This window comes from Sinocyclocheilus rhinocerous, unplaced genomic scaffold (assembly GCF_001515625.1).
Source record: "Sinocyclocheilus rhinocerous isolate Xijiao unplaced genomic scaffold, SAMN03320098_v1.1 scaffold1243, whole genome shotgun sequence".
NCBI classification, from domain to species: Eukaryota; Metazoa; Chordata; class Actinopteri; order Cypriniformes; family Cyprinidae; genus Sinocyclocheilus; species Sinocyclocheilus rhinocerous.
Genome location: NW_015626033.1, coordinates 3,257,191 through 3,273,825, shown reverse-complemented (window position 1 = coordinate 3,273,825; position 16,635 = coordinate 3,257,191). Strand labels below are relative to the sequence as shown.

Genomic DNA, 16,635 nt, shown 5'->3' with positions numbered 1-16,635 from the left:
AAAAAAATAAAAATACTATGGAAGTCAATGGCAACCACCAACTGTTTGATTACCAGCAATCTTCAAAATATCCTCTTTTATGTTCAACATAAGAAAGCAACTCATAGGTTTGGAACGACATATGAGGGTGAGTAAATGATGACAGAATTCATTTTTGGGTGAACTATCCCTTTAAGTTGATTATAAAGGTTAAGTACATTATATATATATATATATATATAATCATAGTGCGCTTATATTAATGATTTAAAGGGATAGTTCACCCAAAAATGAAAATTCTGTCATCATTTACTCACCCTCATGTCGTTCCAAACCTGTATGAGTTGCTTTCTTATGTTGAACTTAAAAGAAGATATTTTGAAGATTGCTGGTAATCAAACAGTTGGTGGTTGCCATTGACTTCCATAGGAAAAGAAATACAATGGAAGTCAATGGCAACCACCAACTGTTTGATTACCAGCAATCTTCAAAATATCCTCTTTTATGTTCAACATAAGAAAGCAACTCATAGGTTTGGAACGACATGAGGGTGAGTAAATGATGACAGAATTTTCATTTTTGGGTGAACTATCCCTTTAAGTTGATTATAAAGGTTAAGTACATTATATATATATATATATATATATATATATTTACATACATACATACATACAGTGATGAAAACATGCCTAGATTATTTTCAATAAGATTTTTTTTATTTTACATGAACGATGATTACTTGCTTTAATTTTTAAATCTACATAGAAATAGTAGCTGATTGGAAAAACTAGTTTCACATGAGGGGAAAAAGGTCATTTCAGAGCCATAAACACTGGTGTATATAATGTATATGGTGTATACTAGTGTATTTCCACACAGAATAAAATTTTCTTGAAAAATATTTTCTTGTGTCTCGAAAATCATTTTCTAAATATAGTGAATATTTGATACTGTATATTGACTAACCTTTCATTGAATAATGTTAGCCAAGTAAAATCTAACTGGTTCAATGTTCAAAGGTCAAACTAACCTCGATTCCACCCTGAAGCAGTTCTACTTGATTGCTGCCCAAATCCAGTGTCACCGCGACCGAGGCAAAAGGGCGACTGGCCATCTGCTGCCTTTCCCTCATCAGTTGCTGTAGCAGTAAGAGTAAGAAACGAAAGAAAGAGAGGAAAAAATATGATACATTAGTAAATATCTGTACATAAACTTTATAATTTCAAGCAACTCTAAGATGTCAGTTTTCTGTCAAAATCTCAGATGTATGATTACAAGTGGTGACTGACGGCATAAATTACATGACTCACAGAAAGATCAGTGACTGATATTTATTGAAAACAGAGAAACCAAAAAGCTCCCTGAGACGCACACTGTGAGGCAGTATGCAGGGATGCTGATGTGTTTGAGATAAAGAAGGAAAAAGATTACGAAAAGAGAAGAGGAGAACATGCAAAACAGAATAAAGCGTAGAATGATAGAAAGAGACAGAAAGTGAAAGAGAGAGGCCATTGACAGCACTTTGGCTGTTTTCCAGCACAGACAGAAACAGGTGGTTGAATAATTCATTTGTTCCATATAAAAAAGTTTGGAGGACCTGGCTAATCAAATGTCTGCGAAGATTGGAAGGAAATTTCTCTTGCCACAACATGCATGACAAGCAATTATTTTGCCATTGATTGCGTGAGCATCAGTATTCCAGTGGAGGAGTTTAATTAATGATGCATTCCCTGTAATTTCTCCACTCCACTGACTGTCTGGTTGCCCTAAAAGCAGAATTCACAACCTTCATACAAAATCCCATCCATAACCGATCGCACACTGCTTATTTTGCCTCTATGATAGACACAGTTTATCTATCATGTGCACATGATGCACAACTTCCTTGCTTGTGCATACAGGAGGAGATGAGACGGCCCAGGTCAGAAGTACTTCTGAAGGTCAAATCAATATATTTATCAATACCAACTTCTCATCTGTAATCAGACTGTGTAGATGTCAGTGAATGAAAGACAGTAAGCATTCATGAGCATTTGCAGGTGTGACATGGGTAGAAAAGATCAATACAGTGCAATATAGAGCATTCGATCACACGGGACTATGCTGGTTTTTTCCATATAAGAGAACTCCACAAGGAACAATTAAAATACTTTTTCAGTGAAACATTCAATAGGCATCTTAATAAGATCTCAAAGCCCTGCTTAAATGTCTCGTTTCATTTAATTACCAACAATAGCATCAAACAATAAATCAGGTAGGGAGAAAAGGAAAACCTTCTGCCCTGGAGACAAACTTTGAAAGATGTTGTACTTAAAAGAACACTCCAAATCAGCTTCTCTCACTTCAGAGTGATGGAGAAGTCGCAGGTGATGCCTCTATCATTTCTGGATAATCAATAGTAAAAACACACACACAAAACATGGAGTGGTCTTCACCAACAGTCGATCAATATCTAAATGCGGGCTGATTGGAGTACCAAGGACAAGGCTGATTGCTATTGGATTTGTGACGAACAAAAGCGTGCTGTGTTAAACTCTAATTGTTTCACATAACAAAAGACAACTGCTGAGGTACTGTCACTTGCCTGGTTTCACAGCAATTCTGTACCATGTTCACATCCTGATAAACACACTAGTGTCCACACACATATGCATGAATGACGATTTCATATAAGCAAATTGTAAACCAAAACTTCACTTTACTGCTCTGCACAAAATCACATCCTTTCAGGCAGTTTGACGTTCTGCAGATGAGAAACATTTAATAATAAGACATAAATAAGAATTTATAACAAAAGAAAGAAATTGAATTGCCACTAGTGACGGATGAAAAAAAATAAGAAATTAATAGTTTTATTCAACAAGGACGCAATACATTTATTTAAAAGTCTTTAAAATAAATGCTGTTCTTTTCTGACCATTCTATTCAAAGAATCCTGAAAAATGTACAATACAATTGAAAATAATATGAATAATTTCTTAAACGGCAAATCAACATATTAGAATGATTTCTGAAGGATCAAAATTCAGCTTTGGGGATCACAGGAATAAATGACATTTTAAAACATTAAAATAGAAAAATATTATTTTAAATTGTAAAACAGTATTTCACAATATTACTGTTTTCACTGTATTTTTAAACAAATAAATGCAGCCTTAGAGAGCATTAGAGATGTTTTACAAAAACAAACAAAAGGCTTACAGACTTTTTGAAAGGTAGTGTAACTACCTATATATGGAATTACCAGCAGTGTTTCCAGCAATGATTTACAACAAACAACACAACTGATTCACCTGAATCACAAACAAATTTGTTAAGAGCTGGTTCAAACTGAAAAAAGTAATAAAAGTAAAATAAAAGTAACAAAATATGAGTTTAAATATTTTAGAAAAATGTTCACAAGACAATTCCATGATTTTTTAAATTAAAAATATTCCTTAACAAAGCAACTTTTTTTTTTCAAACCAGCAGGAACATGGTAAATGGTTATCTTAAAGAGAAAAAACAAACAAAAGTTTATGTAACTTAAAAAAGACCAGTGGCAAATAGCAGTACTTCACTTTATATATAATTCACTACAAAAAGAACATATAAAAGGGGAACACTAGTGCATGCCTTTAAGTGCCTTGATTATAGCACTCAAAAGTGACTGATGGTTAAAAGCAGGCAAACTAAGAAGCTTTGCACTCAATGAACTGAAGTGAACAGTCAATTCCTATGAACACGCTGTGTACTACTAGTCTTCTGCAAGTTTTCCACATGCTAACTAATCTTTTAACAATGCTAACATGTACCATTACAGAGTTTAATGGATCACTGAATGCTTTCAAGATTATGAATCTTCAACCACTGCAACAGATCTTCAAAACTCATTCAGATAAATGAACAAGAAAGACTTCAGCTTCAGAACAAGCATCTGCATTCTATGATACTGTAATTTGGCAATTAAAATACATCATCTGACATATGCAACAAAAATAGATTATATGGATAAGCCTTCCTGAAGCTCAAACAGTGGAAACACAGCGCTAACAATGACAAGGTCATGGGTTCGATTCCCATTGAAAGCAAAAATACCTTAGATGCAATGTAAGCTGCTTCAGATAAAAGCATCTGCCAAATGCATAAATCTAAATGCAATATTGAAATATCAACAGTCTCCTAAAAAGGCATTCAGATTAGTAAATTCTTTAAAGCGTTTTAAACAGACAATAATTGGGCCAATAACATCATGTCACCAAACAGATACGTCAGTGTTTTTTATGAATCTCTGAAAGTCAGCTCAACCTCAGAAGTCACAGAACAAACTTCTTCCTGTGTCCATGACAAACATAAAACACAAGAAGGTGGCGACGTCCTTGACTGCGCACATATCAGGCAGACGGCGCTGTCTCTGTGGGGGTGTCTATTCGGCACTGAGACAAAGAGGTCTCGTCAATGACTTCCGCTCAAATGGGCCCTGATGGCACCACGGTAATTAATCACTCATTATCTTTTCTATTAATCACCACTTCAGGACTGTTATGGCTAATCCCACCGCGATCACATTTATAATGAAATTATCAAAGCTGAGCACACTGCTCACATCAGGGCTTCTCTTGACAATACGGTCTGATCATCTCTGCAAAACGTGAGTGACACCAACCCATGTAACTAAATGTGCATGTGGATGAAAACAGTAAGATAGTTGAAAAGTTAAGTGAACTGTCTTTGACTAACTAAACATATTTGGGTAAACAGTTGCCTCTTCCATCGTCTAGGAGAGAAATAATTAAAAAAAAATCAGTGTTCAAATCAGTTGGTATTCCCTATACCGCAGTTCTTTATAAATGAGGTGAAGCCATTTTGTAGTGGAGTGCAAATTCTGAGCAAAAAAAAAATTGTTTTCTTGCAGCTTCCTTTATTTCTACAATCTCTATATTACACTTGTGCATTCACTTTTATGATAACTCATTCACAGGTCATTAAAAAAACATTAAACAAGAGCAAGTTAAGTGCCAAGAAAATGCAGAATGTTTATCTTTCTTGGATTAACTTAATGAGGTAACAACTCATAACTCATTGTAAACAAAGCAAAAATATCCAAATTAATAATAATACAAATTAAATGCTTGTTCTTGTGTATTTATTCTTGGTAATGCTTTGTAAAATTCTCTCTTATTGTGAATTACGATGGCCTATATATTAGCCATTACAGGCAAACAAGATAAAATGGAACTATGGAAGCATTGGTAACACTTCACAATAAGGACTCATTTGTTAACATTAGTTAACTATGTTAACATGAACTAACAATGAACAATACTTCTACATTATTTATTAATTTTCATGTTAATTTCAACATTTACTTAAAAACTAAATTTTTAAAATCAAAAGTTAAATCTGTTAATAATAGTTAATGACTGATAATAGTTAATGAACATTGTTACTTTATGAACTGAACTAACATGAATGAACAATTGTATTTTTATTAACTAACATTAACAAAGATTAATAAATGCTGTAAAAATATATTGCTCATTGTTAGTTCTAACGCAGTAACTAATGTTATCAAACGAGAGCAAACTGTAAAGTGTTACAGAATTATGTGAGTTTAGTACAAAATTTTAGTCACAAAAGTGCAGGATAAAAAGGGCAGAAATACAAACTGTTAATTCTGCCTGTCGAGCTGGTTGATATCATCGTGAAGCTGCGCTCTCATCAAACACAGATGACATTTGTATCAGAATGGCCCCTTTGGGGGTGAAGCTTCCACATATTTATAAGTCAATTAATTATATCTTCATTTAAATATTGATTTGAAGCTATTTGCTTTCTTTCATCCCCTTCGCCTAGCGTTTGTTTGGGCATGTATGCGTGAGAAAGAATGCGAGCAAACACGAGGAGGGGGACTGAGAAAATAAAATGACAAAGCATGACAGGGAGAGAGCAAAAGTGAGATGGCGTGAGAGAGCATGCATTGCAGGAAGGGAGAGAGCTGTGGCATGCTCTCATTTGTGCTAATAGATCTTCTCTCGGAAAACAGCCTGGCTTTGTTGACAGCCAAAAAGCACCATCTGCAATTTATCCATCTCTCTCCATCACCTGCTATTACTCATCAGGCGCACTGCCTTTACTACATCAGTGGCATCTCCATAACAATTATGCAAGACAAAGCCAGTCCATCACTGATATATACATAGATGCATCCATGTCCCGCAACCTCGAGGATGCAGCTAGGGTACATCTGCAGTTCTGTTGCGTGACAAAAACTGGATTTTAATCTAGACCAATATAACCTTATAATTGCAATGGTTTACTCGGTCGTATAAACCAAGCTCAACATGCAAAAGCGCACACACAAAAACTTGTAGGGTCTTAGACTAGAGTTAAGGTCAAACTTATATTATTATTCTTTGAAATGCTCTTAAAACCTTGCCCCAGGGTAGTACTGTGAAAACCTCACTGATGTGAAATTGAGATCGATTGTTCATTGATTTTACTGTAGGCTTCATGTAAAACCCTACTGAAATCCCTGCTTTATAGCATTAGGACTTTCCTGTTAGACATTAAACAAGGGCTAAACTCTCAAAGCCATTTTGGTCAAAAATACTCAAATTTAATAGATTGATTCTCCATTCCTGAAAATGAAAATCCCACACAGCCCTGATGAAACACTTCAGAAATATAATATGATCACCATTCACAGTTAAGGGTAAGGTTAATAAAACTCCTAATTATATGAATTTATATTTATTTCCTGCAATATAATTATAATATAAAATATATACAAATGTAAAAATAAATAAATAAATACATAATTACTAAATCACCAATGAATAAGTATAAAATTATGGTTGAGGTATTCTCTAGATATTCTCCTTATAAAAATAAAGAATAACTTGTGGAAAGATGTTAATATTTTATAATAAAATTATATAAATCTTAAATGTTCCCTACACTGACCTCACCAAAGTAATGAGGAACTACCCATGGTCTTATGTGGTTTTAAGTTTTATAATTACAAATGAACTATGGAATAACTATTGTAAATATTCAAAAGGACATGTTTAAACTAGAATCAAGAGCTTCAAAGCCTGGTTCTCCATTATTTATGGACCATGCTATCTACTCTCATCCTTTTTTAATGCTGTCTGTAAAAAAAGAAAGAAAGAAAAAAAATCAATAGATTTTCAATAGAAGCACAGCAGTTTTTAACAGTTAGAGTAAAAAAGTGGGTACTAGCAGTTTTAACAGTTTTCAAAAAAAAAATTAAGTGTTCAGTTAGTTTGACTAAAATATGAAGAATAAAATTCACTGTCAAATTCAAAATGCACAGCATAAGAAGCTTACCATTCATTCTGACTAGCAAATACATACAAACACTATGTAAAATTTTAACAAATTATTCACCATAGAAATTATGTAAATTAGCAAATTAATTACAGCTGATCATAACTGGAATTGAGGTCTTGAACCAAGCACTCAAATTTGCCCAGACAAATGACACGGAAAGAAAAGTTTTCTCACTGGGAACAAAAAAAACTAGTAAAAATGACTTGTCAAAATACACTGCATTTCTGCAGTGATCTTACAAAAACTCAATCCTCGAAAGTCTTCATAGACTGTAATTTTTCCCCCTGAGGACTTGCTCATGTTTAAGGTACAATAAAAATAGTCCACTCAGAATGACATCTGCATTGACCCATCTGGTCCAGTTCTTCCTGAGGAACATCAATGACCTGATTAGTTCTTCAGAACATGGATTATGGAATTGGCTTCATTGGTTATTCCACAAAGACGTTCTGATTGACTGCTCAAAGGACATGTCACTCATTGGCTTGGAATTGAATTTGACATTGATCTGTTAGTGTTACCAAGTATATAGATCAGGGGCATTCGATTATAGTCAGTAGCTGACTGGTTGTTCATTCTGAGCAGGAGGGAACTCAAATCTGTATTTTCTGTTACATACTGACAAAAAATACATTTTAATTCAAATATTTAATTGTACAATATATATATATATATATATATATTCAGCAAAATAGCCAGCAAAACAGTGTAAAGAAATACTCTTTGTGAGAAGCAGTCAATCAGCAGAAGTTAAAAGCAGCTTGTAAGTGTATTTATTTCTTGTCTCAGTGTTTAGCGCAGTTGTCGTTGCTAGGAAACGCTTGTTTTGTTTACTTTGGAGACGTGCTGAAATCGCATTTGGTCTCGTACTGTATCGCGTACCTTGTCAGTGTCGTGCGCTTTGCTTGGCCATTTGTTGTGATAAACAGGAAAGTGTGTCCAGCTGAATTCAATTTGAGTTTTGTTAAACGAATAAAAAAGAAGCTTAGTTTACCGCGGAAGCGGTCGTGTGAAGACCGAAGAGTGTAAAGACCATCGACTCTACCGTGCTACTCCACCGGGCAGGGACACCGGCAAAGGACATAAGTATCGCTTTTTATCTCTCCTCTTTCCACTTCTGTTTCAGGTTTTTATAAACTATTTCTTACTATGTGTCAGTAAGTTGTTGTTATTTTAGCATGTGTGTTTGCCTCAGTGTTATTTTTTTAGGATTACTGATAAACTAATGTAGTTTGATTTGTATTAGTTTTCTATTTTAGTTTTAGTTACAGTTGTAGTCATGTTGTCATTTTATTCGTTTTTTTTATTATGTCTATATAGGCTTTTTATTAAGTTTTACTTTTATTTAATTTGAGTTATTTCAGTACTTCAACATACAAAATGGAAATGAAATTATATATATTGAATGTATTTATATATATGTACATGTATATGTATATGTGTGTGGCTGTACATACACATATGTAGTTGTTTTTTGGTGTTTGGCTTAGTGTTATGTTAGAATCATTATTATACTCATACCTTTTGTTCTTTTAATATTTTGAATTGTTTTTAGCTTTATTTTTTTTGTTTTCATTTAAATGTTTTAGTTTTGAAATGTTGTTGTATGCATTTGTAATTTTTATTGAATTTCTTTTCTTTTCTTAAATGTGTATATATATATATATAGTATTTATAGAGTTTTAGCTTTTAGTTTTAATTACTTTTTCTTATTTGTAAGTCGCTTTGGATAAAAGCGTCTGCTAAATGACTAAAAGTAAAAGTAAAGTATATATATAAACAATCATTCTGTATTGTAAGAACAAAAAAATAACCACATTGTAGTCAGCACCAACACACATGTTGAAGATGAATCTGTACTGCTTAGCGTTTGTCTTTAAGGAGTGAAAAGCTTGATGGAGTGAGAAAACACATGGATGCAACTTTTATTACTCTTCTTATTGATGCTCAAGTTCAAGTGGGTACTGTAGTATAACAGCTTGTCTTAAGAAAGACGCTAAGAAAATGGAATGCAGATGGGAAAAAAAACAACCTGAATGTTTTCAAAATTGCTGGAAATGACAGTGTTTCCAGCTATAGGCAATCCCTGAAAGAAGCTAGATTAGTATACGCTATCAGAAAATAACCAGCATAATCACAGGTATCTGTTTAGCACAATGGCCAGATTAACTAGGAACCAGACATTTCTTGAACCTGATAACCCACTACAGTACAGCGGCGATTACTTTTCTCACCGAAAAGATAAAGAACATTAGAAAGAAAATTGCAACCAACTGTTGCCATATATCAGACATCATGATGATGCATCCTGCAGTTTCTGAACCGTCGTTAAATATCATTAACTTCTCCCTCACTCTAGGACATGACCCTTCAAACTGACAGTTTATACCTCCCTTACAGAAATTTGGCTTGCTGCAAGGGGTGTTACCCATTGAGCACCTCGCTCTATTTTTCCACCTCAGAAACACTTGCGTTACAGAATATTCTTTCTAGACGCAGAAATGTTAGCTCATGCATTCATTACTTTGAGACCTGATTATTGTAATGCACTTCTGGCTGGATGCCCGATTGTTTCCATAAATAAGCTGCAGTTTGTTTAAAACACTGCAGCCAGAGTTCTAACCAGGTCCAGAAAATATGATCATATCAGTCCAATATTATCATTGCTGCACTAGTTACCTGTCAATACTTTTACTTTAAAAGCTCTCAGTCACCAAGCCCTTCAATACCATACAGATCTCCTGCCTTCTTATTAGTTTTCATGCCCAGATCCGCCACTAGCCTGCCATCGAACGCCAGTCACATCCAATGCCAGGTTCTATCATATATTTTGCATACCATTCCTACTATTTACAGTACAAATAGTGTGATTTCTTATTTTATCAGTCATTATAATCATTACAATTATTAACTGTCACTAGATCATATCTGTTTGGATCAAACTACATCAATCAAACTAAAATTACAAACATAAATACCAAACACAGAACACCCTAACAAATTGAATAATAACACAAAAGAATTACAACCAGTTGCATCATATTATAGGTCTTAAAATGCCTCATTCTCACAGTAGAAGCAACACTATTTAAAATGTAATACAATTAAAACAATTTTTGTTTTCTTGTCTAACCTAAATCTGATTTTTTTTGTACTGGGAAAGACTCAGTTTACCTCAAAAGATTCTGCAAAATATAACAATGATTACAGACAACAGGCTAGAGGAAAGGAAGCATGACCTTTTTGACTGGACAAAGTGAACATCATATTTAACTAAACACTGAACAAATATTTTGGGATTCATTTCCAGATCACTGATACACAAGTCTTTGCTTTGAAATTGCCAAGTGAACAGTTCTACTTTAGACTCTGCATTGATCCATTATTTCAGAGCACACTACTGCATCTCTCTGAGCAATGCATGTATCATCCGTTTGTGTGAACTTGTGATTTAACAAACTCTGAGAGAGTCCCACAGCTGAACTTGAAAAGTGAGGGCGAGTATTTGTCATAGACTAACGGTTCCCTTGTGAGTGTGTGATGAATGAAATGGAAGCAGAGCTTCTGTGTTCAGAGTCACAAATGGTTGTTGCTGTTTGCAAGGCTCTCATTATGGGCAGAAACTTTTTTTTCAGACTGATCAGAGCTGCTTTTTGCAAGATTGTAGAAGGAGCTGATGCATCTGTGCTATCCCGATTCCATCGAGCTCCCTCTCTCTCTCAGCATAATGTGTTCTTTCCTGACCAATTTGTGTCACACAAAATTGTACCTCATTCATTAAACTAAGTAATAAGGCTCTGTTTAATTATAGCAGAGTTGAGGACATCTAGCTTTTAAAATATCAATAGTTTAAAGCCAACTGTTATATCATTGACATGCTTAATATCTATAACCCACCAAATAATCATTAATGAATGATTATCACTAAAAACCATTGAAAACTCAACATTAGATAGAGTACAGCTGCCACCCTGCAGACCAAAAGCTCAGTTTCGCTGTCACTTGGTTATTCACTCTTAAACCCACATCTTGGGCTATAAGCCAGCCAGAATGGTTTTATATTGGGGCTGATACTATGACCTTTAATTAATATTAAAAAGGATAAAACTCTTTGTTCTCTTTGCCTGAAGTTTGCTGATGCCCTTGAAAGAGAAACATTCTTTATAACACATGGCCCTATCGCAGAGATAAAAAGTTTTATCATAACTTCTCCATTTTTCATAATAATGGATACTCCCAGAAAAACCAAAGCATGTACTCAGCAGGCTTGTAATTTTTCCTGTCTATAGCAGCCTAAAATAGATCCATCTATCAACCGTCACTACAAGGTCTCTAGAGTCACATATTCTATTCTTTAAAATGACTGTGCTAATCATTTAGCATTAGTCTGATTTAAACAACACAGTATGGATGGCTTTTATAAATAAAATCTAAAATAAAATATCAACAATACTATTTGTTAGTTAAATAAATAAAAATGATTTAACCAGAACACAGTGGGATCTGCATTTGCAATAATCAGTCCCTGTAACATTCAATGTTATAGAACCACTTTTTGTGCAGTATGTAAAGGGGAGAAATTAAATTGATTGCAGGATTTTTTTGTTAAATGTATAATATGTATAAAATGTATATTCACACAGAGTTGTGTATGTGTGTGTATATGTGTGTGGGTATAATATACTGTATATATATACACCTTGCTACGTGTACTGCGCTAGGCTAACCGAGACTTGTCATTTGCACTTATATATTGTTGCTCTTTTGTTAGCATGCTTTGTCCCAATGTTATGCCTGTCCGGCATTAGAAATAATCTTGTTAACAAATCGGCTTTGTTTAAACAGGTTGGGTAAGACAAGAGTCAACAGACATTATCTTCCTACTGAGCAACTATCCATTTGCCGTTTTGTCTGAATCGATTAAAACATCCTATTGCCAAAATAATTGTGTGATAGAGCACAGCAGAGGCATGTAACCTTCATTATGAGTATATTTGCTCCTCTTCAGGCACTCAGAACTGAATTGGATGAGACTGCATGTTAGACGCAATTCAATAACTCAGGATGACATGGTTTCATTATTCTTAATCCCCCCTGTTCCATCTTGTTCATTAAATTTTTCATTTCAGCATGGGGTTTGCAGTCATTGGTCCGAACAGTGGGAGAGTTTTTTTTTTCAATAAGACGAATCATAAAACATGAGGACGGACAAGGGCGATGCCCATAGCCAAACCTGTTTGTGTTGCTCACTGGAGAGCAGAGATAAGACTGTTTAATTGCACTTTTTGTAGTCTTCCCTCCCACTGACTAATTTCTAGCTATAAGAAACCAGGCTGTTGATATGTCATTCTCCAAAAAGACAAGACAAATATTTCATCCATAAAGACAACAGATGCCTTGGTTTTCAAGATTGATCTGTTGTATCATGCAGCACAGCAATAATCTGAGGCAAAGAGCTAAGACTGCTGCAACCTCAATGAAACATGAAAAGTTAAGGGATATTTCTGGAATTTCACACACTGACAGAAATGATAATCACCTACACAAATGCAAACCTACCCACAGGTCCAGAAGACAATGGCATAAGTGACTCTACCCATGTAATATTTCACTGCGGTAAATGCAAAACACCCTTATCAAGCCCTCCGGCATCAGGCGACGGCCCTCTAATGCACCTGCTCAGCGTAATCACTTAACATCAGGGCTAAACACACACACACACACAGACTAACACCATACCATCACTGTGATGAATCAAATTAGAGACATGGAACGCATTTCGTCCTCCACTAAACATAAGCTAGGATACATTTTTCAGATGTATCCTGTCATTCTATTCATGTCATGTCTTGATCTGAAATCGTCATACCGCTATCTCACGCTATGTGGTTTCACAAGGCCAATTTGTCTCTGAAGACAATGGCCAAACCATCCTCTGCTGGAAGGCGCATCTTAAGTCTGTACTATATGAAGTAAGATCAGATGTTTGGCCAGATAAAGAACAATGCACTGATTTTCCTGCAAAGAAACATGGGTAAATCCATCCACCCATCAAAATAAAAATGTTTTTGAGAAATAGAAACATCTATTTTGCTAAAAAAAAATAAAAAAAAAAATTTAATTAGTCATTGGAAATGCTACAAGTAAATGTAGGCATCACAAAATTATATTTATAATATTTTTATACATATATTTATATTGTTTATATTATTGATATTATTATTGATATTTATAATATAAATTATATATAATATTTATGATATATAATAAAAAATCTATTTCAAATCAATGCTATTCTGAACTTTCTATTCATCAAAGAATCCTGAAAAACATAAAAAATATATACTTTATTATCTCTTTGTGTGTGTGTGTGTGTGTGAGAGTGTGTGTGAGAGAGAGAGATTGCATACTGTAATCTCTTAAGTACAATACATTTTGTTTGAGAGATCAAATAATTGCATGATGCACGAGGTTAAGCACTAATTAATGGTTTTAACCAGGTTTGCAAGCACTGCACTTCAACACAAGAGCCTTTAAAGCTAAATCCAAAATAAAGCAAATGCAACTGTGCAAATATCCAGGCAGATGACAATGAGACATTCTCTAGAATTTTCCAGGAAACTACGCACTGAAGGAAATCAAAGGCAAGCACTGTGATTTGTGTTGAGCACTGGTGCTTTTTAGATATCCCCTTGTTTGATCTCTCAGCCAAAATCAGTGTAGTGGAGAACATTTGCATAATGGAAGTTATTAACATGTCCTCTGCTTTCAACTCATGTCTTTCAATAAGTCAGTCAGGACAAAAGGCGTTCAAAGCAGAGGGCGCAGGGCAGGACAGCTTCTTCGTTTACAATCATACAAACGGAAAGTTGCACTTAAAAACGCCAATAAATGACCACTACTCAAAGGATGCAAAGGAAAAGCTCTGAAAAATCTCTGAGAGTTTAATCTCTGTCTCCACCTCGTGCTGCCAAAAATGTGACCTTGTCAAATGATTGGTGCCAAAATGAGGTGCATGTCATTCAGGCTCCTTCTTGATCAAGACAAAAAGGAAGGAGAAAATACATTTTCAGAAGCAATTATTTTTCTGGAGTGCCTCCTCAAACTTTTCAATCATTTTAAATTAAAAGATAAAAGCTTTTTTGAGAGTACTTGAGGGCAGAAACAAACAGATAATCTGAACTTGTGGAGTGCAGCTCTGCAGTGAGCTGAATGCTAATGGTGGAAGCCCATCTGCCCCCATCACGCATTATTGGATTTAATTCTTTAGATGAATATAGCTTTGGATCGCTGCAATCATAACTCTTCTTTATTTCCATACATCAATTAGGACAGAAGCAAAAGAGATCAACCTCCCTGATTATCAATGTCAATTCTGTCCACTAAAATGAAATAAATGCATTTCGGACACTACGACATTGGCTAATCATTCTCGTGAATATCTTATAGTAACTTTTGGGTGTTACCGGGTAGCAAATGGACTCATTATCCAAAACCTAGACCCTGAAACCCCTTCGATCGTCTGTAATTCTGCCACGATAAGATGAAGGAAGGCAGGAGAAATAGTGAAAGTATGGCATCTCTCTCCTCGATGTGCAGACATCTGCTGTGCTTATCGTTCAGTCTGCTCTGAACTGCATTAGATAACTCTTGTCAGAGCTAACTGGCTCATAAGGGCCCCTAATTAGGAAGATGGGCATGTTTGTAAGCATTGGACTCTGCAGAGCTGTTTCAAGTGGCTGACAAGGCTTTATATGTACTTCTCAGAGCATCTAATCAAATTCCATGGGAAGGAAAAACCACAAAACAGCAAAGGGAGAACAGATTTACCAAAGTGTAAAGTCATTCAATATATGATACGACATATCGAACAAGTGGATTAATCAGCAGATATTTGGCTATTTTGAAATGACCATGACTCTGTCAAAGCACACATTGCCCTTATCAGGGTTACTGTATATATTCTTGTGAAAAGGAGCACTTTATGTTTCTTTTCTGTATTTTGACATACCTCTCGTCGCCTGGAGGCCCAACAGGTCTGTTTGATCTCCCACACCACTGCAGCTACCAGCAACAGCGACAGAAAACAGCTGTAGGATGAAGAAAAGAAAGGATAGAAAGATTAAATGATGTCGAATTTTCATATATATATATATATATTAAATCACTAGGGATGGGCAGTATGACATTACATATCAAGCAACAGTAGAAATGTGTCAGCTGGTAAGGTATTTACTATACTGTTTATAATGCAATAGCTATCTGTGCAACTATCAGGGATTTATCTAATTACAATTTAATACTGGAACTTTTGAAGTTTTACTGTTTTGAGCATTTTAATTGATATTTAATTGATATGTTGCTGTTAACTGATGTATTGATTATTTATTTGTTATGAATAAATGTCTCATTTGCATCCAAGTTCCAAATAAATAAATAAAAATGATTCATTTGTAAAATAACAGAATTATGCAAAAACATGTATTACCATGTGGAGAAAATGATATTTTTATCTGAAATATTAGTATTATTATTAGCTTTATTTGCTTCGCTCTACCAAAGAGTGTTCTTTTCTTCTCTAAATGCCTCATCAGCATGCTTGAGTTATTTTGACATATTAAAAGCAGTCCATGTGTCGAAGGTGCAAGGCAAGTGTGAGACAGGAAATGTTATTTTAGCTTTTTAAACGCTTAGCTTCTAAGAAATTGATTTTCATTAAATACTAAGAAACGCATCTAGAGGACATAGTTGGATGCCTTAAATGGACACATATGTTGAATATGCATTATGATTGGATGAGATAGAAGAATCCTGGTTTTATTAGGGTAGAAATACGGAGTTAAAGTGTTCCTTCTTTTGTCGCAATCTACAGCCAACCCCGAATGACTATGAATGTAGACCTTTTCCTGCAAGAAAACAAAATTTCAAAAGACTTTTGTCTCATACCTTCATAGAAATGGAAAAATGCCACAACTCACCACATTGCTAAAAATATTAAAATATATTTAATCAATATTACAGCAAAAATATCTATGTGGCACTTTGTTACTGTGATATTACATTAATCATACTGTGATATAAAATGTGGGTCATATCAGCCAACCCTTCTATGCCGTTAATAAAACACAATTACTTCATGTTTCTTTATTGCAACACTTGCCTCTCATCTCATATATCTTCATCAAGTGTTAAAAAGAAGCTTTGCACTATGAGCAAGAAGTGACAGATTTATGTTTATACCATTCAACAGATGGCAAATATGAACATTACCACTGGATAAAAACACAGAATTTTCAAAAACAACATCTTGTGAAACTATTG

General features: G+C 34.6%; 1 protein-coding gene across 1 annotated transcript in view; it reads right to left on the bottom strand.

Moving 5' to 3' along the window:
• LOC107708169 (attractin-like protein 1) overlaps positions 1 to 16,635 on the bottom strand; it is a 127,804-nt gene that overhangs the window by 16,937 nt on the left and 94,232 nt on the right. Inside the window, exons 26-27 of the mRNA XM_016512337.1 lie at positions 15,326 to 15,404; positions 1,010 to 1,117 (exon numbers count right to left, since the gene is read on the bottom strand). Of these exons, the coding sequence (XP_016367823.1) occupies positions 1,010 to 1,117; positions 15,326 to 15,404 (187 nt within the window). The remainder of the gene's footprint in view (positions 1 to 1,009; positions 1,118 to 15,325; positions 15,405 to 16,635) is intronic.